This window comes from Ochlerotatus camptorhynchus, unplaced genomic scaffold (assembly GCF_037179485.1).
Source record: "Ochlerotatus camptorhynchus isolate MF236.1 unplaced genomic scaffold, CSIRO-AGI_Acam_v1.1 ptg000071l, whole genome shotgun sequence".
Lineage (NCBI taxonomy): Eukaryota > Metazoa > Arthropoda > Insecta > Diptera > Culicidae > Ochlerotatus > Ochlerotatus camptorhynchus.
In genome coordinates this window covers 1,099,544-1,124,162 of record NW_027040561.1, presented here as the reverse complement: position 1 = coordinate 1,124,162, position 24,619 = coordinate 1,099,544, and the positions used below count along the sequence as shown (strand labels likewise).

Sequence of the window (24,619 nt, the reverse complement as noted above, 5' to 3'; positions counted from 1 at the left end):
AGGGATTTTCGAACATTGAGAATAACTTTCGAAATGTCACTTTTAACCACGAGTTAAATTTAACCAGGGGTTCGACATATAGCTGAATACACGTACTCAACATCAAAACAACAAAACATATCATGGTACCGCTGACAACGTTGCAGATGTTCGGTACGCAGCAAACTTAAGCGATATGACAGCCATATCCATCCCCTGAATTTAACTCGACATATCCGGCAAATGGTTCACAGCCTAAAGAGCCTGAATTTATAAAGAGGCGACATCTTATCCATTTGAAAGGTCTTCTGCTCGAGTGGAATGACTTTTCCTATATGACTTTGACAGATAATCTATTGTTTCAAGAGCAAATTTTCATTACGTCGAATGTAACAAAGGTAAACACAGTCGAGCTATCAGTGTCAATCGATTCTCCTGCTATTACACTATATACTGTCCGAATATAGGATCAAATCCCATTTTAAAATTTATTTACCAGTCAAATTGCTTTTTGACGTAATCACCTTCCGATCAAAATAGTTTTCGATGTTACTTAAGTCACCCAATTTCTATGGAGATGCCGTTTGACTTAAGTAACAGCGCTGAGAAACCCGTGAAAAGTGTACGTTCGTCGTTTCGCTTTCTCATTATTAAAGTGAATAAATCGAACTGTTTGTTGCTAAGATGATTTCCGTGGTCCTAAAATGATGAATGGGCTGCACGTAAGGAGACGTAATTGATAATTCTCCCGAATATCCTGGTAAATACACTTTGACTTAAGTAACAATAGGGGCCACCAAACGACGTATAATAACTTTTGACTCAAAAACCAGTATTTCTTAGCATGAAAGCTAGCGATTTGCCTTTGTATGATTAAAACCCGGCTGAATATGTTAAACATTGCTATCACTATGAGATTATATGTGTTTACTTGGAAATTGGAAATAGGTCATCAAAACAAAACTTTATTTTTCTCGGATTGGTGCGAATGTTACTTACGACATAATGAAAATTTGCTCTTGGTTTCATGTCGTTGACATGCCGTCTCTTTATAAATTCAGGCACTTTAGTAATTTCCATTTAATTCTACATCAGTGAGCATGCATAAGGGCCTATACGCGATGATCGATTCTCTTCGTCGATTTTCTCTTTTGTTAATAACTCGCTAGATTTCGAGGGGGGCGACACATCTAAATCTCAATTCTAGATGCTCAAAAAATCTCACACTAGCGAATCAATCTTCGAAAAATCATCTTTCATTTCTCGCATCTACTTGCATCGTGCTTCATCTTTTTGCAGGAAATCTTCAAAAACGACATAAATCTTCCTTCTATCTACTCAGCGTGCGTGCAGCTAGCCACAGCAAAACACAATCTTTTCTGCATCGTAGATAGAGTCGTCCTCCTCACTAGATTTAACCATAGAGGTAACTCTAAGACAAGTAGGTCCCGAAGAAACGTGCTCAACTTTTTGGCTCAGCACTGGTACTATCTTCGGTCCCAAGCTAGTCGAATCACCCCTCGAAACATAGGAAAATCCAATAACCCCTCATTTTATCTGTCAAACTTTCATAGCGAATCAAAACAAACATAGTGTGGTACTAGAATTTTGACTGGAATGGGGTACGTTAAACGATTTGCTTGGGACCAATAGGCTAGTCAAGTAGTGAGCCAATTTAAAATCGTTAGTTTCGTATTGATTGTTGATTTAACGTTTCTCGGTGCGTTTGCTGTTGCTTTTGATACCCAATACAACCAACAATCAATACGAAACTAACGATTTTAAATTGGCTAACTACTTGACTAGCCTATTGGTCCCAAGAAAACGATTAACGTACCCCATTCTAGTTGAAATTCTAGTACTACGCAATGTTTGTTTTGATTAGCTATGAAAGTTTGACAGGTAAAGGTCGATTTTCGAACGCCTTTGGATACGGTTGTGTCTTGAGTTTCTTCTCTGTTTTGTGCGTGCATTCGCTTTCATAGTTTTCGGCTGCATTTGCCGGATTAGTGCTGGCACTCTGCCTCCCGGACGGTTACACGTGTGTGAGTGGTGGTTTTCTCGCTTTCCGAGAAGTTCTGGATCAACAATAGAAAAGGGCCCATCAGCATTTGTAAACAAACCGTTCGAAAGCCCTTCACTCACAAAGCGAAGGCCACCTACGTAAACCAACACCATCATCGGATAGGGGAAACTTCTACCTATACGATGATGGTGTTGGTTTGTGTGGGCGGCCTTCGATTTGTGAGTAAAATGGGCTTTGGAACGGTTTGTTTACAAATGCTGATGGGCCCTTTTCTATTGTTGATCAAGAGTTGTAGAATCGAGAAAGAAAACATGATTCATCATGTTTGCAAGCAACAGAAGATTTGATGCTATCTGCGTTTGATTTTTTCTCCCGGTCTAGAAATTTTTGGCATCGCGAGTGATAATTTTAATTTTAGTTTATTGACGCGGTGATGATGTTGGTTCATTCGCAACTATTTTTGAAAAAAAATTGTGTTCTCGAACGAAAGTGTACCAAAAGCGCTTCTGAACGTTAAGCTGGGTTTAGATTAGGCAAGTCAAATGATCAACTCAGTTGAATTCAATTGGCTTGAAAAGTTAAGCCTGGTTCAACTTTTTTCAATTCAAGTGAGTTGATCAAGTCAGTTGAATCATAGAGGTAACTCTAAGACTAGAAGGTCCCGAAATAACGTGCTCAACTTTTGGGCTCAGCTCTGGTACTCTCTTCGGTCCCAAGCTAATCGATTCACCCCTCGAAACATAGGAAAAACCAATAACCCCTAATTTTATCTGTCAAACTTCCATAGCAAATCAAAACAAACATTGCGTAGTACAAGAATTTCGAATAGAATGGGGTACGTTAATCGTTTGCTTGGGACCAATAGGCTAGTCAAGTAGTGAGCCAATTTTAAATCGTTAGTTTCGTATTGATTGTTGGTTGAATGGCATGGTTTACACGTTCAATTAGCGTTCAAGTCAGTTGAATTCAACTGACTTGATCAATTGACTTGCCCTGTCTAAACCCAGCTTTACAGTTGGGTGTGGTGAAATTCGTGCATTCCCGGTTGATTGTGGAAATCCATATCACAAAATTGCCCACCGATTCCATTTTTTTTTTGCCGTTCGACGACGACGGGTGTGCTTTCGCAAGAGTGACGTTTATTGGATCAGTTGCTTTGCATGGGTGTGTTTTTTTTTTGTAACTAGCGTGCATAAGTGTGCCTGCGATTTGCATTGGGTGTCGGAGATTGTGAGTAAGCTGAAGGATATCTCGCTGGATAAGCCCAAGTCTGAACCGGCGGTAGCTGGTGGCCGTGAACGGTTCCTGGTACAGGAAGTATTACAACAAAGGTAATTGCTATTAGATATTTTGCAAACAGTGACAGATAGCGGACCGGGCAAAGGTGTTTACACACTTAGAAATGTTTGCAGAGATCTGTTGAATTTTGCCGAAGTCTCAACGGCTGAACGTTCGGTGGGCAGTTTCGCAGATTTCCTGTAGTTTTTCACAAATATCTGTGAATTTTTCACAGATATCTGTAAATAATTGCAGGAGAGCTGTAGAATTGTTTACCGAGCGTTCGGCTGTTGGGATTACGGTGAAATTTTGCAGAAATCTGTAAAATAATCCTAGTGTGTATCCTAGATAAATGGTAAGTTACAAATTCGCTGTTGTCGTTGTCGTAGGCGCCGTCGTAGTCGTAGGCAGTACCGTTAGAATATTTAAAATTAACCATCAACCGCTGAAAATATGAATTATCGCGTATTTCTGTTGTTCATTACATGCCAAGTGAAATTCGAGAACGTAATTTCATTTGAATAGCTTGTTTAACCAGGTCTTAAACAATCGTCACGTCGGTCATAGCTTGTTATGATTGCCTGAACCATGCGTAAAGAGAAAATCGAAACATTGAACGTCACGTGAAAGTGCATCTTAATGAAGGCCTAAGTACTCTTTCGTAGATTTTAGTTTTAGGATTTCAAAGATGTCGGTTGCAGTGGCTTGCTTACTGAGCAGAGAAACGCGGTCCCAGGTCCTTTAATATTAAAAATGTATGGTAAGATCACTTGTTTATCGTTGTCGTCGGTGCCGGGTTTGAATAGTTATAAAAACTTGAGTAACGCTATAATGTGATATGAAGGGCTCGGTGGCCTTAGAGCAACCGATTTTGCTTACTGAGCAGAACATCATAAGCCTAATCTCAAGCCCATCCAAATTCAAGATTCGTCAATCGTTTTATTTGTTAACATGACTACATGGTAACAACAGCAACTCTATGATTAAAAAGGAGCTCGTCTGCCTAGTGGCAAACGTTTTTGCTTACTGAGCAGAAGACCGTGGGTTCAATCCCAAGCTCCTTCGCGTTATATGATCGTTAGGACATCAATTCAGATTATCATTTACCAAAACGAACCCTGCTGCAAACCCAACCCTATTACCCAGTATCCCAGTGATTCCTCATGGAAGTGCAGAGGTGTTCTCGGCTTCCATCAAAGCGAGTGTCACGTCAACACATTCCTACCCCTTCCTTTCTTGACATGTGTTCGGGCGCGGCCGGCGCTGGTATTGCCTAGTTTTAGATTACCAGTATTTACACATTGAGGATGATTGCTAGTCCCAAGGATCGTCTATTGGTTCTCTGTGTAATTACAGCTGGTCTGGCAATAACAGAGTAGCAACCGTGGGCGGTCGGTCATGCTCATGCTCATGCTATGAAAGTTTGACAGGTAAAATGAGGGTGATCGCGCACGGGCAGAACTTCCCTACGTTGTGTGAATAGATGGTGAAAATAAAACACGGTCGTTTATCGGGCCATCCTGCCATGGCAGAGGCATGCGAACTATTGAATTTATTTGCAATCTTTACAATAGAACAGTAGGCATGATAACACTACGCTTGCGGCACTTGTGTGTTGATATGAGTATTTGGGTAGGGTACTTGCACACGCTTTGTACAAACAGAGGGGTTATTGGTTTTTCGTATGTTTCGAGGGGTGGATCGATTAGCTTGGGACCGAAGAGAGTACCAGAGCTGAGCCAAAAAATTGAGCATGTTATTTCAGAACCTTCTAGTCTTAGAGTTACCTCTATGATACAACCTGTTACTACTCTGCATTGAACAAATTCTAGAAAATTGTTTCGCTTAGCTGTAGCAATGCAAAGAGAAGATCGATGAAGAGAATCGATCATCGCGTATTCGCCCTTATGCATGCTCACTGTCGAATTCCACTACCTTATTTGCTTATCCTTGACGGATACACGTATTTCGTCTACAATGTGCAGACTTCTTCAGTGTCTTGTCCAAATACTTTTTGGACTTAGGATTACAGTGTAATGAAAGGCCAGGTTTAGAATACGAATAAGAATATATTGACTTAAGATGTTGTCACATCGAGAGCACATTTACGAATAAAAAAAATGGTTCTACGCAGTCGACCCTGCTGACATACCGATAGGGATGTACTCGCACCACACGTATACTGTAGGGGTGGCACGATTGTTGCCTCTCCAATACTCCTCCTCAACCAATGCTGTCACCACTTGAAAACAATCCCATCATTTCAGCAAACTTCTTCTGCTTGTTTTGTAAGCACATCTGCTACCATATGCTCCGTCGGACAGTACTTCAAGTTCAACACCTTGTCGTTACACATCTGCCTAATGTAATGCGCTCTGGTTTCAATACTTCTGGTTTCGGAGCTCGCAAATGTGATGCAACTCTGATTGTCCTCCAGTACTGTTACAGGACCCTCATATGGTTCCCCAAACTCCTTGAGCAGATTCACAAGCCACACCAATTCCTGAGTTGCTTCGCTGAGCACCACATACTCCGATTTCATCGAAGACAGAGTGACACTCGTTTGCTTTCGACTGCACCACGAAACGGCGGCACCAGCGAACATGTACACAAAACCAGTGGTTGACTTCTGGGTACGGATATCACCAGCCCAATCCGCATCAGAAAATCCGACCAGGTCACCACCAGTACTGTCATACCGCAATCGCCAATCCTTAGTCGTCTTGAGGTAGCGCACGACAATGTACTTCCAAGCCAAGGAAATAACTCAGATCGCCCAGATCCGTTATATCGAATTGCTTCTTCAACGCTTCGTACACCACTTCAATTTCTGCTTCTTCCTCACAACCAACGAGAATATCATATATGTATATGTACAGCAAGTAGACCCTTTTCCCTTTCACTATCTTCGTGAACAGACAGCTATCATATGTGCTTTGCTTGAATCCCATGCTCTGAAGAACATAATCCAGTCGCTTGTTCCAGCACCTAGCAGACTGCTTCAGCCCGTAAATGCTCCTCCTCAAGCGACACACCATGTTATCCTTGCCCTTTACCACGTGTCCGGGTGGTTGCACCATGTACAACTCTTGGTCAAGTTGGCCATGCAAGTAGGCGGTTTTCACGTCAAAGTGTTTTAACCTCATTCCTCTCTTACTCGCCGTTGCCAACAGAAACCGAAGCGTTGTGTGTGTGTAGTTACCGGTTCAAAAACTTCATCGTAGTCTTCGCCGTACTTCTGGGAAAAACCCTGCGCTACCAGGCGTGCCTTGTGCTTGGTTACCTCACCAGCTGCGTTCCGTTTCAACTTGAAAACCCTGCGGCAACCGACAGGCTTACATCCCTTAGGTAAGTTAACCAATTCCCACGTTCCACCGGGTACAGAACTGTCAAACTGCATAGTTTTTTTCTCGCTTTGACAGTTGTGTCCCTATTAGATGTAAGGAAAAGATGTTTCGACAGCGACGGCTGCGCTATTCTTCCTCTATAGTTTATTAGCTCTTTATTAGGGGCCTTATTACGGGTGTCACTACACGGTGATAAGCAAGTGATACTCAGAATAAGAGCCGTGATTACCGTACAAATCAAATGGGAATCATTTCACCGTGACGACAAGTGACCCCTAGGTCTGATCAATTGGGTTGATTTATTTCCAAAAAAACATCCCGATTTTTATACATAATCTGAAAGAGCTTCGTTTTCTGAGAACAACGATATTTATATCGATCCCAAACATCCATCTCGATTTTTAAATCAAGATTTAATTTTTGACACTAAATCTGTTAATTGACAGCTCGCTCCCATAAAGCTCCTATGAAGCAAAATCCTTTAAATTTCATTGCATGTCCAATGAAGAAATCGCTTTGAAAAATCCAGTTGGGTTCTTTAGGGGTATTGAGGTAATTCGTGATCTGCACTAAGAATGGATCCGAAACACAAAATTTCAAGCAAAAATCACCATCTTAGCGCTCCTCGGTGGGACTTTGTAGGGGAGCGAGCTGTCAATTTGTTAGTTAAGTGTCGATTTTGCTTTAAATCTTGATTTAAAAATCGAGATGAAAGTCTATGGGATCGAAAAAATATTATTGCGCTCAGAAAACGAAGCTCTTTCAGATGATGTATCTGAAGTCTCACTGAGGGGTGCTAAGATGGTGATTTTGGCTGTAATTCTGAATTTCGGTTCCATTTTTAAAGGGCTGAACACAATGATAGCGGCAAGCACATGTTTTTCAGTACACTGAAATCCGTTTGACTACCCACAATGAGCGCGTTGCGGCAAAAGCGGCATTGTACTAAAACTAGTTTTTTTGTTTTCAACATTTTGGAAAAACTCGGTGCGGTTGAGTGGCAACCTGAGAAGTGCTCAATTTTTCAAATGTTTTTTTTTTGTAATTTTAAATTCACCAGCAAACTTCAAGACGTGAACCAATTAATCATCCAAGGTAGAAAGTAAGTAGACAGAAAAATGCTGGTCGCATCCGGACATGTTCTGGGTTTCTCCGAGGAAGTGGTCAGTTTCTTCTTGAACCAACACCCTCATGCGACACATCAAATTACATAAGAATTCAAAAATATGACCAGTTTTATCCATATTAAGTACTGAAAGACCAAGTTGCCCCGATCCGGACATGTTCCGGATACCCCCCGGAGAAGTGAAACTTCGACCAACATCCTCATGTGACACATCAAACTACATAAGAATCGAGGGGGGCGACACATCTAAATCTCAATTCTAGATGCTCCCCCTCGATAAGAATTCAAAAACGAGAACATTAGTGGCCATATTAAGTACTGACCACGCTGGCCAGACATGTTCCGGGTGCTCCTGAGGAGTTTCATAAATTTTCCTGAGGCCAATGGAACTTCTCTGGAGTTCTCAGAAATTCACTGCAAATTCTTTTCAGAACTACTCTGAAGGTCTCCTCAGAGCTACTCTGAAGTTCTCCTCAGAACTAAACCAAACTCTCCACAGAACTACTCTGAAGTTCTCCTCACAACTACTCTCTGAACTTCTCCTCAGAACTTCTTCGAAGCTCTCTTCAGAATTACTTTGAACTTCTCCTCAAAACTACTCTGAAGTTCTCCTCAGAATTACTCTGAAGTTCTCATCAGAATTAAGTTCTCGTCGGAACTACTCTGAAGTTCTCCTAAAACTACTCTAGATCTTCGATGAAGTTTTCAAAATTTTCCTGAAATGTACGAAGGTGTCTGAATATTCTCTTGAAGATCTTTGAACTTTCCCGACATTCGGGAAGTACACAACCGATGAATTGACATGGTTGCAGCACTTTGGATGTAATATTCAACAACTTTTTTTCTTCTGTGTAACAGCGGTAAAACTGACGGAGGTACGTCAGAACAAATCAGCTTACTCTTGCTTGAATGCTTGAAAGAGTAGTCTGTTTCAGTCATCATAACACCTCTATTCATCACATTGATGTGAGCTACGATGAAATTCTTGATTAGTGATTAGTGCCAACATGGTCCCAAACGCATATTTATGATTGATTGTCAAACCCATTTTGACATGAGATTCTGACACCTAGTTGCTTTTTAATTGGGTCATAGCCCAACCAGCGGAGGCCCAACTAAAAAGCAACCCAACTATTAAAAGCCCAATCAGCAAATTTCGACTGTACAGCGACTATACCAACTATACCCGGTGGAAGTCGTTGGGTACCGGTAATAGGCATGAAACCTCGGTCTACACTGATTGACGACAAATAAATCTGTTTAGCGCCCGCACTGGAGATGCTCTAATACGGCCATGGATTTGACGATTTGTTAACCTCTATCTATATACCTCATTGAGGCTGTGAACCATTTGAGGAATTAAATTTAACTCGTGGTTAAAAATGACATTTCGAAAGTTATTTCTTATGTTCGAAAATCCCCGTGCTGTCGATCGACCGGTTTTCGAGCCACGGTCGTCAAAATTTAACTGCTTGTCTGTCAGAAGTAACCACGCTCAGATAGCAGGGTTAATCTAGAGTCGGTGTATAATGAGTCACGCCAAGAGAAAAACAGTTGAACTCGCATCACGGATTTCGAAAGATTCCCTTTCTTTTAACTTGGCAACAGAGGACTTCTGCATCAACTTCAAATGACTTCTAGCGAGGAAAAAAAATAACGGCTGTAGTAAATCATTATATCAGTGATTTTGTCGAATTATCTTAAAGAAAAATAGTAGAAATTGTCATTACTGATAATTACAAAACGTATCGCATGACAAATGTAATGCTCACTGCGTGTATATGATCATTTCTTCGATTATATTTTATATTTAATTGCAATACCTTTCGTGGACCTTTCATAGCATCGTAATGTTTGTTTACTTTGCACGATAGGTAGCCGGTTTGACTGTTCAATAGGTAGACTTGGCTTCACTCTTGGCGTGACTCATTATACACCGACTCTAGGTTAATCGATAACTTTCCATCTGTCAAATTTTAACCAAAAGTTAAAATAATCCTCCAAATGGTTCAGAGCCTGAATCAACATCCCTTTAGTGGATATATCTTGCGCGCACCGACTCCAACTGTCAAACTGTCACTTCCTTGTTTACGCGTTGCATTTTTGTACTTTCGTGCGTAAACAACAGAATAGCGGTTTTTCCATTAGTAGTTTTACTCGTAGACACCGGAAAAATGTCCTCCTGGGAGGAAATTCACGCCCTCAAGGCAAAACGGAACACCCTGCGCGAGCGGTTGGAGAAACGGAAGAAGGAACGCCAGGATCTGCTCGGCGGAAGTAGCCCCGGCCCGAGTGTGGTGGGTATGATCAAAACCGAGGCCGGCGTCACCGGAGTCGACGACAAGAGCAAGATTCTGCTCACGGCCATCAAGATGGAACAAGGTAAGTTTCGATTCATAATTGATGCAGAACCGATAAAAGTGACGTCTTACGATTGTAGACATCGATTCCGAAGTGGAGAGGACGTTGGTAAAAGTGCTGGCGGATCGCAGTTTGATTCTTCCCACCAACTCGTCCCAGATAGCGCAGCGGGTGGAGAAGCTGATTCAAAAGTTCACCCCGAACGAATCGATTCTGTGCTGTTTACAGAAGCTGTCCGGGCAGAACCTGGTCAATATTAAGGAAGTGAGCATCGGTGGTACGGTCGGATACGAGATCACTTCCGCCGAGTATGGCAACCTGCAGTCGCTGTACGATAATTTGCTTCTCAATCAAAGCGAACGGGAAGCAACCAAGCGGAAAGCGATCAAGGAGGAGATGGATTCCGACGCGAAGATGGCCCGTTTGGGTTCGAGTTCGGTGAAGGAGGAATTGTCGAAAAAACCTGGGGAATCCAGCTCGCTGAGCAGTACATCGGACATTATGTCGTTGCTGTCGCTGCCCTCGACGAGGGAGAAGCAAAGCAAGCAGGTCGGGGAGGAGATTCTAGAACTGCTGACAAAACCAACGGCCAAGGAGCGTTCGTTGGCGGAAAAGTTCAAATCGCAAGGTGGAGCGCAAGTGATGGAATTCTGCCCCCACGGAACCAGGATCGAATGTTTGCGCTCGCTGGAGGCTGCGAACGATGCTTTGCTCAAAAGCGAAGACGACGATGACGTTATCATCAGTGACGATAATAATGGGTTTGAGATTGTCGAGATTAAAAAGGAGCAGGACGACGAGAAGGGCAAGTTCCAGTGCAACAAGTTACACTTCAAAAAGATTATTCAATCGCATACGGATGAGTCGTTGGGAGATTGCAGTTTTCTGAATACGTGCTTCCACATGGACACGTGTAAGTACGTGCACTATGAAGTGGATACGTACGTTGGTCAGAATACCGGTTCAAAGTTCGAAGGGGAAGGTTCGTTGGCTTCCAAGCGAACAATTGACCCCTGTGCGACGTTGTATCCGCCTCAGTGGATCCAATGTGACCTGCGTTACTTGGACATGACCGTACTGGGAAAGTTTGCCGTGGTGATGGCCGATCCGCCTTGGGATATTCACATGGAACTTCCTTACGGAACGATGTCCGACGACGAGATGAGACAGTTGGGGGTTCCGGCGTTGCAGGATGATGGCTTGATATTTCTTTGGGTCACCGGCCGTGCGATGGAACTGGGTAGGGAGTGTCTCAAGCTGTGGGGCTACGAACGTGTAGACGAGCTGATCTGGGTGAAAACCAATCAACTGCAGCGAATAATTCGCACCGGTCGGACCGGCCACTGGTTGAATCATGGCAAAGAGCACTGCCTGGTTGGCATGAAGGGCAATCCGCCAAACTTGAACCGTGGGCTGGATTGCGATGTGATCGTTGCCGAAGTGCGCGCGACCAGCCACAAGCCGGATGAAATTTATGGGATCATCGAGCGCCTGAGCCCCGGTACGAGGAAGATCGAACTGTTCGGCAGACCGCACAATGTGCAGCCCAATTGGTTAGTTCTTTGGATTGATTGCAGCGGACTGGATTTTGAATTTTGTTTTTACCCGCAGGATAACACTCGGTAACCAGCTGGACGGGATTCGCCTTGTGGATCCAGAATTGATTAGTTCGTTTCAGAAACGCTACCCCGATGGGAACTGTATGACGCCCGGAAAGAATCCCTAATTGTACGTATTGGTGATTTACTACAGATTGTCTTAATAAAAGTATTTGATAACCCGTGCAGTTTCGGTATTGCCCTTCATTGTCCTTTGTCCAGCGGAGAAAAATTAGACCGAATGATTTTGTAAATCCATGTTTTATTCAAGAACGATAACAATCATTGCATATTAACAGCAGTTAGTCATTATAATCACACATATTCTTGTTTTCGTTCGAACCTTCTTTTTTGTATGGAAAAACAGTTCGAACGAAAACGAGAATACGGGTGTCCCATGGAGCTGATTTTCAAGCAGACTTTCAGCGTTTATCAACATATGTTTTTACACATAACAAATATGCTACGCAATTGATCACCGATGTTGAACCATAATTGTAACTGCTGTGGCGGTAACCTATATGTTGTGTACCTGCACAGCCTGCGACCGTCACCATTGTTTCGTCCATCGTATACCATCCCTGAAGATGAAACATTTCGTACTGCTCTTCACAGCCTTGCTGGACTACTGTTACACTGATCTCGCATTGTTTATCGATCAACTGCTTCTCAAAGATTATCTCATAAATCTTCAATTCATCCAAAACTGGAAACGTCTCCTTGATATTGAATCCATTGAGATTCACGCTTACAGTGACTGTACTATTAGGCATAGGGGAATCGTTCTCTACGCCCACATAGATGCCCATTCCGTGCAGCGCAATGATTTTGTTCTGGAATGGATTTAGTACGAAACGTGTGTCAATGTTGGAACTGTAAGCACATTTATTATAAAAGTAGAGTTTTCGGCAAAACGTCTTATGCAACTGAACATCAATTTCAGTCTTTTCGTTGCACTGCTCCCATTGTTCGATCGCCAGAACCAACTGGTCCTTGTTACAATTCATCACAGGGCTGGAGACAATCAGCTTCAGTGCTTGCTGGCTCAGAGTTAGGAATTCTTCCTGCTTAAAATACTTCAGCGGATTATCGCGGATCATTTCCAAGCACAAAGTATCAACTGCGGGGAACTCATATCGTCGGTTATGCTGAAGTACCTTCAGTACGGTGGTTGCGTTTATCAGCAGGTAGAACTTGTTCTCGCACATCATACCCAGCTTTCTCAACATGTACTTTTCCGAAGCGTAGTATAAATCCAACATGTTGCCAGGTAGAATGTTGACCTCTCTGCAATAAATGTATCGCAGTAGTTCCAGAAATGGGGCCGGTTCGATATCGTCTATTGCAACCGGATTAGTAAGAGTATCGCATTGAGATTCTGCAAACCCCCTGTAAAACTGCGTATAAAATACTTCGCTGGCCATTGCGATGATCAGCTTGTGCGCGTAAATCAATTCTCCGCATTGGCCAACCTTGAACCGGATATCTGCAAGGTGTGCGTTGTTCACAAGTTGCTTAAAGCTACAGGCCAGTGGCAAACCGAATTCGATATTGTCTCTGAAACAGCGAAAGACGTTTTGTTTGGAACTGATCATAAATATTTACCGTGTTGTTGTCAAATACCTTTCGGTGGAGGATTGCATTTCGGTGGTTTTTGTTGTCGTAAATCTTGATAAAAATAATCAATAATAATTGATTAATTATTATTACTTTAGAGCTATGAAAACCTCTTATAGATGAAAACCGGGAAAAGCGGTAACGCACAGTAACTGTAAAATACTCAATAATGATACACGGAACCGAAATATTACCCAAAATTAAGTTCTTTTCACTCATCTCCCATGTTCCGTTCAATAAGCTAATTTTCAGTAAACCACTTATACACAGAAATTCAAAACAACCCAAAATTAAGTTCTTTTCACTCATCTCCCACACAGAAATTCAAAACAACCCAAAATTAAGTTCTTTTCACTCATCTCCCATGTTCCGTACGATAAGCCAAATTTGGGTAAACCGGCTCAAAGTAGTTTGCATCTGAGTACTGCGGACTCACTCAAGGTGCTTGTCACTTGGGAGCCAGTGTGAACTGTCAAGCGGGAGCCAAACATTCAGCAGCAGCAAATGCAGTTACTGTTTTTATCTACACAGAAAAACAAAACTACCCACCGCTTGGGTTTTTTAAACTCAAATTTGAGTTATTTGACCTCTGTCCGTTTCATTTCCTCTCGCTATTGTTGTCAAAAATAGAACGAAAGATTCGACTCAACCGTCTAGTTCCGTACAAGAAGCCAAAATTGAGTAATATGCGATATACCCAAATTTGAGTTAATTGAACTTAATTTTGGGTAGAAAAAATTGAAAATAACTTAGCGATGGGTAATTTTTTTTGCCGTGCTTAAATGCAAACTACTTTGAGCCGGTTTACCCAAATTTGGCTTATCGTACGGAACATGGGAGATGAGTGAAAAGAACTTAATTTTGGGTTGTTTTGAATTTCTGTGTACCGTCATGCATTGAAATCTCATAAAAATGATCTATACTTTTTCATAACACATTCTTAATTTTAAGCTCAAAAATAAAAACCAACAGGCTTAGTGATGAAAGTATAAAAACCAGCATAGTTTTTATGAGGCAGTTGAGTTTTCAATTACAGTAAAACATACTTTGGCGAAACATGTATGTAAACAAACTTTGATAGAGTCATGGGGGCTCGAGCACTCCTGGCTCAGAGCTTTTGGCGGGAATCAACTGAGAAAGAGCAAACCAATTTTAAACTTGAGAAAATTTTCAAGCAGTTTTACATTGGCTTGCAAAATAAAATTGGTCGACTCCGCAGTACCCACACTCAGAATAATTTTCACGTAATTGCTACGTGAAAACATACGTAGATTTTCCCGCATAAACGCGTACCATAAATTGACCTTACCTAAAATGGTTAAAAATTGTTTATAATCCCTGCTAAACTTTAACTGAAATGGTTATGGAACTTTACATGAACGTTTAATGATAAAGTTTCAACCTTATGTATTATGGTTTTATGGAAATGGACCTTACAAATAATGGGTTGTTAAGAACCATTACCATTCCAAATTCTTGTTTTCTCCATACATTTTCAGAAAGAGAACTATATAAGAACGTTTTTACTTATGATTTGAGAACATTAATGGTAATGGTTATGGTAGTCAGTAAGGTTCATTAATGGTTTTGTATTATCGCTCAACCTTACGTGGAATATATCGTGAATTGGTAATCAGTAAATTACAGGCAACCAATTCGCGATATATTCCACATAAAGTTGATCGATGTTACAAAACCATTCGTGGACCTTACTGAATACCATAACCATTACCATTAAAGTTCTCAAACCATAAGTTAAAAGGTTCTAATATAGTTCTCTTTCCGAAAATGTATGGAGAAAACAAGAATTTGGAACGGTAATGGTTCTTAACAACCCATTATTTGTAAGGTCCAGTTCCAAAAAACCATAATACATAAGGTTGAAACTTTATCATTAAACGTTCATGTAAAGTTCCATAACCATTTCAGTTGAAGTTTAGCATGGATTATAAACAATTTTTAACCATTTTAGGTAAGGTCAATTTATGGTTCGCGTTTATGCGGGTTTTCCATCGTACTTTTCACATAAGAGCTACGTGATTCTCATGTAGTGGCACTCTTTTCATGAAGCTTAACCGTCACAGGATTATCACATAGAAGTTACGTGATTTGGTTTGTGACATTCATTGGAGGATTCTAGTATCAATATTTTGACACTGTTCATACAAATATTTCCTTAATATGTAGATACAATCTTTGCTGTATTCATAATAGTATAATTTAATAATATTTCTTTAATTTATTCAAATATTTTAAATAGACCACATTGATTTTTTTTAATTTTCATTCGATACACAGCACAAACAATCTGGACGATCATAGAGATGAGCCGAAATATTTTTTTCCTTAGAGGAAGAAACTGATGGACAGTTTGACATCATTCTGTTGAGCACGATGAAACAGACAGCTTGTTTTTGTTAAATAGAATAAAATAATCCATATACTTACATCTTGCCACCACCGAATATTAAACAAAAGCACATCATGGTGCCGCCATGATTTGCGGCGCTCTGAGTGTACGTACCACCCTTTTTTTAGATGTGGAAATTACATAAGCTTTACGTGAAATGCACATAGACTCAGTGTTATGGGAAAATCATGTACATTTCATTGATTATGTAGGTGTGTTAAAAAGGAACTCCATGTGAAATTCTAGGGACATCACATACATTCTACGTGAGTCACGTAAAATTGAGAGGAGAGGAAAAATTGAGAGCTTACGTGATTTTTCACGTAGCTTCAACGTGTAGATTATTTTGAGTGCAGGTTTGCATTTGAGGACGGCAAAAAAAATTACCCATCGCTAAGTTATTTTCAATTTTTTCTACCCAAAATTAAGTTCAATTAACTCAAATTTGGGTATATCGCATATTACTCAATTTTGGATTCTCGTACGGAACTAGACGGTTGAGTCGAATCTTTCGTTCTATTTTTGACAACAATAGCGAGAGGAAATGAAACGGGCAGAGGTCAAATAACTCAAATTTGAGTTTAAAAAACCCAAGCGGTGGGTAGTTTTGTTTTTCTGTGTAGTAGTTTACATTGGACTACGGCAAAAATAATTACTTACTCGTGAGTATTTTCTACCCAAAATTAAGTTCAATTGACTCAAATTTGAGAATATTTATCTTATATACTCACTAGTAGCTTATTGAACGATATATCGTTCAATAAGCTACTAGTGAGTATATAAGATACTGTAACTGGAAAGTACTCATTAATGGGTGAAAAAGTGCCCATTTCGCGGTAAAGTAGGTAAACTCATAAAATGGGTAAAACGTCTTTACCCACTAATGGGTAAAGAGCTTATACGTCAATTCATGGGGTACTTTTTACCCATTTCCAGAAAGCATTGTTTTCCGTAACTGGGTAAAAAGTACCCCTTTTTTAAATATATTGATGGGACTTAATCTGAAATTTGAGAATTAGCAATTATTTTAAAATCAATCAATAAAATAGAAACTACAGATTACTGAACTTGGTTTTTATTGAACATCATTGCAATAATTTATGAAAACAACGATGAAACCAAACGATTGACTATCTGACGGGAGCTGGTCGTTGTGATTCCATAACATATGGGGGCTTATTACGGATGTCACTTCACGGTGAAAACTTGTCACTTGTCGTCACGGTGAAGTGATTGCCATTTGATTTGTACGGCAATCACGGCTCTTATTATGAGTATCACTTCCTTATCACCGTGTAGTGACACCCGTAATAAGGCCCCCCTAATAAAAAATAACCATAAGCGAAAGATAACACAAATCATTGAAATATTCCACAAATGGTTTGGATGATACCCAGAACACGTCGTTAAGCAAATTAACCATACAATGAAATCAATAATTTTCTGCACTTCTGCTGGCGGACGAATGTTGAAAACAGTGAACACTTTAAATAGAGTGTCCAGCGCGCGGATGGAGTCAATTCCACCGTGGATGAGTTGAGCGTCAACGTAAATGAAGTAATTGTTCCCGTTGAAAATCAGATGGGGCGCCACATCAACGTTAGCATCGACATTCCAGGCAACATACTTCATTAATTCGACAGTGAGCATGCATAAGGGCCTATACGCGATGATCGATTCTCTTCATCGATTTTCTCTTTGCATTGCTACAGCTAAGCGCAACAATTTTGTAGAATTTATTCAATGTAGAGTTGTAACAGGTTGCATTGGCTATCAAAAGCAACAGCAAACGCACCGACAAACGTTAAATCTAGCGAGTTATTAACAAAAGAGAAAATCGATGAAGAGAATCGATCATCGCGTATACGCCCTTATGAATGCTCACTGTCGAATTGTTCTTGTAAAGGTGTTTCAGCATCCTGCAAAAAAAAATGAACCTCTTTTAAACAAAAGCAAAATCTAGTGTAATGGATTTATTACCGAGATACATCGAATTATCGTAGCCGCTAGTTCTGCTTCGAAGTCTGTAGACTCCTCCAAGGAAGATTTTCACATATTTATCACTTTTTTACTAAAACGGAACAAAGGCACTCGACAAGGCACACCAAGTATACCAGCAACGTTACCGAGCAACAAAGATATTTTTCACCCAATATAGGGTAAAAATGTACTCATTTTTGATCCCTGAACAGGTTTCGGAAATGGGTGAAAAAGTACCCATTATTTGAAATTTTCATTTACGCATTTTTTGACAGCTCCATACACTACCACAAAATGGGTACTTTTTCACCCATTAATGGGTAGTCACCAGTTACAGTGTAGTCATGAGAAAGTCGTATCTCTCGTTCCGTTTTTTACAACAACAAAAAGTGAGAGTGGGATGCAAACTCAAAATTACCCAAAATTAAGTAAAAAGAACTTAAATTTAGGGTCTGTGTATACACTCAAAAATATTACAAAACTAATATTGATTAAATTTTATGCATTTTATTATTAATCAAAATGTATACATTGGTCCGATTAATATTTTCTTCAAAACTATACTAAGTCCGATTATCGGAGTGGAATTCGATCAGTGTATACTAAAACGATCAAAAATGACAATGTCAAACACGATGGCACTCTTAGTCGTTTTTCAGTTCACGTTGAAGGTGGTAACGTTCTCAAATGGTTCTGCAAACATCGTCCGCTCATTGATCGAAAGATGCATATAAGCCTGCCGGAAGTGGAATCAGAGCCTGCCATCAATGGCAACCCTGTATCGATTAGCCGATTTATCGATAAGCTTTAATTAAAACTTTAATTTTTATTTTAAAACAATCATATTATGCATTAAACGAAAAAGAAGCAGAAAATACATTCCCTCGAATAAACCGTATGTATGCATTGCAAGCATATTTCGATTTTATACAATGGCAGGCATAAATAATTTTTATACTAAGTCTGTATTCTCTCCCTTTAAACCGACCTTTGCGTCGGCACGGAGAGTTGCGATTTAGTGTAACTTTTATACTATTTAGCTTCCAATATTTTTTGAGTGTATGTTAAAAAAAAGTTCCCAAAAATAAGTTCTTTTCACTCATCTCGGCACTATAGTGCACTGATAAATTGAACTATTCCCATTTTGCTTGAAATTTAATCAATTTGACATTAAACTCAGTTTAATCATATCGAATGATTAAAAATTAATCCTTTCTTTCTAAAAATAAGCATCTGATATTAATCCCAGTTTAATCATGATTGACTAGATTGTAGATTATCTTTTTTTGAATAAGTTTTTATCATTTTTGATTCTATTTTAATAATTTTTGATTTGATTTTGATCTTTTTTTGACTATATATCAGTATTGAAAAAGAATAAAATTTAATACTGGAAAGATTATTTCGATTTTAATCATGCATGACTACTGCCGAAGTAATCATGGCTCGGACCGAGGCTCGGACTCAATAAGGTAAAGCGGAAATCTGCATAATTTTTAAGTTTTCTTGATTTAATTTATCTTTGAGTGTGCAGGAACCCAAAAGTACACTCAGAAAATATTCAATTTTAAATTGTATAAAAGCTACGCTAAATCGCAACACTCCCGACCGACGCATAGCTCGGTATAAAGGGAGAAAATACATACTTAGTATAAAAGTTGTTTATACGGACGCGAGTATAAATCCATGTTATGTCCACTTTGTATAGTTTGACTTTATGCTTGAGTTGCTTATTCTGGATATATCTGAAGGGTGATAATAATAGTTTGTTTTCTTTCACGGTTAATTAAACAAAAGATTGCAAAGCAACTTATTATATTCATTTCTAGAGAAAAGCGTAGCGAGTTTCAATCGATGTTCTGTAGAAGGAAGTCGTTGTATCACGGTAGGAAGACGTCTTTCTTCTGTTTGGCCATTGCGTATCAGCACAGGAGTGGAACTTTGGATCAGAAAGTGGCTCCACTTGTCATTTGCGAACACTAGCGCACCTAGCGGTAGAAGGCATCTTCTGCCTGCAGTTGAGATAGGCAGCATGCTATAATAGTGTGAGTGCACATAGAAAGCCCGTGTGGAACGCTACCACAACACATCGCTTGTTGAGCAGAAAAACGAACACTTTTTGATTCACCGATTTGTTTGCACTTCTCCTTCTGTTCTGTGGTATCAGGTGAAATCGATCAATGTACCTCATTGAAAATCGATTTTCTCCAATCGGGAGCGCAGTTCATCAAAGGTGTCGTAAGGCATAGAAGCTCTGGCAATATCCGACATGGTACGCACTATCTTCCACTCTTCGCGGGCCAGACTTGGGACAGTTACTGTAACAAGTGTTTTCTTAGTGTAGCCTTCCGTGTTGACGTATGTGCATTTGTCTTTCGGTATAGATATCTTCCGGCAACATGGTGTGGGCCAGTTGCAATCCAACATCACCGTGGTGACCTTGGTAGACTACGAAGCAATCTGTGGAAAATAATTGCTTCTTGATGACACTAGCGTAGTGCACTAAGATTCCGATCCTAAACGCTTTGGCATTGGCCAATCCTCCAGCAACTGATCCACCTTGCTCTTGGGGCCGATTCGTATTTGACTGTTTCCAGTTTACCACTCGGGTTGCGCAGCATGTGGGCAATACAACGCTGGTGTTCAACTCAGAAGTGATTTTTCTTTTGCTTACTATCCAACCGTTGGATGCTGGTGTATTAACGATGGAAGCCGAATCAAAACGCAAACAATAAACACAAATTAAAAGGAATACTTTAGTTGAAGGAATTAATTGCGGGTGACCGAGGGGTTATGATGTTTTGCAACAAATAAACTTCCAAATTATAAATTAACGGTATACACTGAACGAATCCTAGCCCAATATTCGGACTTAGTATAATTTTAAAGAAAATTTTAATCGGATCAATGTATAAACATTGCTTAACCATAAAATGATTAAATTCTAATCTACCTTCGTTTAGTAATATTTTTGAGTGTAGGTAAGCAATTCACAGTAATTTTCATTTACACTGAACGAATTTGACATATTCTTGTTATGTGGAAGTCTAATAAATTTGCGCTATAAGATAATCCATTGAAAATGATATGATTGAAAATGTGTCAGGTAAATTCTATATGAATATCTGATACATTTACAATGCTGGTAATTTGGTAACTTTTATATGATCGTCATATGATAAATGAAAATCGATCAAATTATAATAATTAACTGAAATGGATTTGAAACCCATAAGCATAAGCTATACTTTTCACCACAATATAATATATGTGTCATAAATCAATCGAAGTAAAGTTTATGTGAAAATAACATGAAATTTACTTCTTCTTTTGACACATATATTTAATCGATTTCTAAAAATAAATTCGAAAAATAAACATCAGGCAGTGGGAGCTTTCACAGTTGTGCCTTTTTTTTATTGTAGCTGATTTGGGATTTGATCAAGATCTGTTGAGGTGTGATGCTTTCGGTGTCTGTGCTCGATTCCACTGGGCCACGGCTGACTTCAAGATTGAGCTCGTTCAAATAGCATGAAGTAAGAACAGCTCTCCCGACATGGAATGTAGTGCAACTTTATGCTCGTTTTGCTAGAGTGAAGACAAATAGCACTGACAAATTTATGTTCCGTTTCGGTGGTGTGGTTTGTTCAAATCTTTCTTAATGCACCTGTGTGCAATAAATCAACGACTAAATTATATGATTTGATAGAACTAGCTCATGAAGTTCGAATACTACTTAGGGCTGGAATCTGAATTAGCCGTGTAGAAGGCTTACAATTAGAATCATAGCAAAGTAAATATTACAGTAGAATCATTTTTTTTTTCAATCTCAATACATTCTTTTCTGGAACCAATTATCATATGAAACAATAACAAACAAAGATTATTCAATACAGTATCATTGTTGTTAGTAGCATTTAGTTCAACTAATCATTTTAATGAGTGTACGTTAACATCGTTGAAAATTATTTCAATAATTTATAAAGAACAATCATGTAAGATGTATTTTATTGGGAGCGATATTCATCCCAGAAAAACATGCGAAAACAAATGCTTGCTGTTGGATTTCTTAAAAGGCATTTCTATATGACTATTTAATGATTGGGATAGATCTGTTTACAATCTTTAAACGTCAAAAATCAAAGCAAGCTATTACAATGAGATATACATGTTTTCCTATACTGCAAAGTTAAATGACAGTCCAATAGTTTCTACATGTCTATTTACACGCGACATATCAACAAACGTCAAAAATCAGTAAAAGCAACTCCAATAAAATATACATGATTATCTTATAAGATATATATTTTAGTGAGCAATATTCATCATGAAAACAGGTATATTTTACTGAATTTTCTCATAGTGCAAACTTATATGATTTTCCATTAGTTTCTAGATGTCTGTTCCCACCCATGACATATCAACAGTTTTTCACCATGAAATATATCAGACAATATTCATATACTTCTTACCTTCGCTAACCACGTTCGAAGCAAAGTATTATCAAGTACTACACACAAAAAACAAAAATTGTTTTAATAAGAATAATGACATTTCAAATTAAAAGTTTCCTAAATTTCGTAATTTTAACAACGAAAATATTCAAAATAAAAGTAATTTTTTTGGTTTGAAAGTTTTTCTTTCAGTTTCGACTTGTAATTTTAAAAGTGCATTTTTTTAAAATGAAAGTTGTTCAACTGTCAAAAATACATTTTCTAGGCAAAGTTTTTGGCAGCACTGGACCTCGTTTTGCCGCTTAATTTGGCTTGACGTCAGATGTGTCACAAAGAGCGAGGAAAAGTTGGGAAGGACAATAATTTTCCTCCGTGGAAAATAATTATCCCATCAGGTAAGCGATCAAATTTAAGAACAATAGTAGAGTTTAATTAGAGATTTTTATAAATTTCAGATAAACCGAAACAATAGTCATCTGCGAGCGGACGAGATGGCTAGGAATGAACAGAAACCCTCACCGAAAACGGTCTAATTTGACACCTTCCTTCCGCTATCTGCTGCCGTAAAATCTCCACCGGTAAACAATCACGCTGCTGACAATGCTGGAGGTTGTCTTCTGTCCTTAACCCTCCATCTGTGACATCACCATGTACCTGTTCCTGTAGCAGGTTTACTCAAAGCGAGAATAACTCCAAGACGCAACAACGTAAACATCAACAAAGATAACAATAACAATGTAAAAAAAATTGGATCTTATCCAATTGAAAAATAATAAGAAAGAAGATTGAAAATGTATCCACTAAAATTAAAAACAATTTTTTTTTGCCAAATAAATATTTTTTGAAAATTCTTTAGTTTAAATTCAAAATGCCCATTTAATTTTAACTATGCCACATTTTCAAGTCAAAAATAATCCACCATTAATTTAAACACTAATACATTTTTCATTTGACAGTTCTACAATTCATTTTGAAAATATGAACTTTTAAAAGTATCGAGCGGACAACTTTTGAATTGACGGTTGGTTGACTTTTATTTTGAAAGCTAACCGCTTTCTACCAAAAAGAACCAATGCAAACTTTTTAATCTACCAATGGATTTTTTAATTTTATAAACGACTTTTCTTTGTGTGTAAGTATGTAAAATTACGATAGAAATCATTCCATATCGCAGTCATAGTTTTTAAGTGATAATCCAATGGAATCTATCAATCATCACATAGAATGAATAAATCTGCTGACATTGCTATGTTATAAGATGGATCCAATAAACTGTACATGTCGAGTTGTTTCAGTGACTTGTGTGCATGCGTACACGGTAAGAAAAAAGTACCCAACGGCCAGTTCACTTTTACCTACTTTTGACTAGTTTGTCTCCTTTTCTCCTTCTAATGTTGTCAAAAACGGAGGAGCAAAACCACCCAACACACGCTTATACACGCTTATTATGGTCAACTCAAAATTGAGTCGAATGTACTCATCTCAGCGGCAGGTAGGGCTACTCAAAATTGAGTAGCCTTATGTTGACTCACTTTTGAGTAAACGACGTTCTCACGTACACTCAAAAAATATTCAAATCTATATAGATTAAAAACTACGCTAAATGGCAACTCTCCTGCCTGACGCATAGATTCGTATAATGGGAGAGAATGCAAACTTAGTAAAAAAAATGATTTATTTACTGCTTAGTATAAACTTGCGATATTCCTAGAATGTATAAAGTCCATTTATTGGACAAAATGCGTTAAGTCACTGATTTCAAGTGATTTATTGATAAAAGTAAACAAAGGATTTCGTAATGATTAAGTTATATACCACAAAAATGTACATTGACTGGGAATATCCGTATATATCGGTGATACCTCGTAATCAGTAATCACAGACGGATCACAGCTGTAACAATGCACTATCGTCGATCGTGCAGTGTGCATTGGAGGAGGGCAGTATTTTTGCCGGACCATCGGTGCAGGCTCGTACCACATACTGCTTGGCGATCATACATCGAACTAATCGGTATTAGTTTCCCAATACCTACCATGACTGTTGTTTACCTTGGACCGGGTGATCAGAAGCTTTTTCGTCCACAAGTTGCAGGTTCTGGATGTCACCGTCTTCTGTAGCTTGATAAGACTAGGACTCATCTGCGGTATTGAGAGTAAAGGCCGGCGCAAAATAGATACGTTTTCGGGTTTTTTGACAGTTAACCCATGCATTATCTGTCAAAAAACCCGAAAACATATCTATTGTGCGCTGGCCTTAAGTATACAGTGCCTTTTCCTTACAGTTCATCAGCACCGACCAGAGATGCCAGATCTACGGAAATCTCCGGAGATCTACGGATTTTACAATTTTTTGCGGAAATACGGATCCGTAGGCAAAATCTACGGAATTCGGTACAGTTTCTACGGATTTTTTCTTCAGTGTACGTTTCCCTCCAGAATCG

General features: G+C 39.1%; 2 protein-coding genes across 2 annotated transcripts; one reads left to right on the top strand and one right to left on the bottom strand.

The window, feature by feature from the left end:
* The first annotated feature begins 9,886 nt into the window (after nucleotides 1–9,886).
* Mettl3 (methyltransferase like 3) lies at nucleotides 9,887–11,898 on the top strand. Its single transcript, XM_065217269.1, has 3 exons — nucleotides 9,887–10,138; nucleotides 10,197–11,670; nucleotides 11,729–11,898. The coding sequence occupies exons 1-3, from the start codon at nucleotides 9,931–9,933 to the stop codon at nucleotides 11,841–11,843; spliced, it is 1,797 nt and encodes a 598-aa protein (XP_065073341.1). The 5' UTR covers nucleotides 9,887–9,930; the 3' UTR covers nucleotides 11,844–11,898.
* Nucleotides 11,899–11,995: 97 nt separating this feature from the next.
* On the bottom strand, nucleotides 11,996–13,464 carry LOC135697520 (uncharacterized). The gene is made up of 2 exons (XM_065217268.1): nucleotides 13,339–13,464; nucleotides 11,996–13,272 (listed from the first exon to the last, which is right to left on the bottom strand). The coding sequence occupies exons 1-2, from the start codon at nucleotides 13,356–13,358 to the stop codon at nucleotides 12,138–12,140; spliced, it is 1,155 nt and encodes a 384-aa protein (XP_065073340.1). The 5' UTR covers nucleotides 13,359–13,464; the 3' UTR covers nucleotides 11,996–12,137.
* Between the last annotated feature and the right edge of the window lie 11,155 nt (nucleotides 13,465–24,619).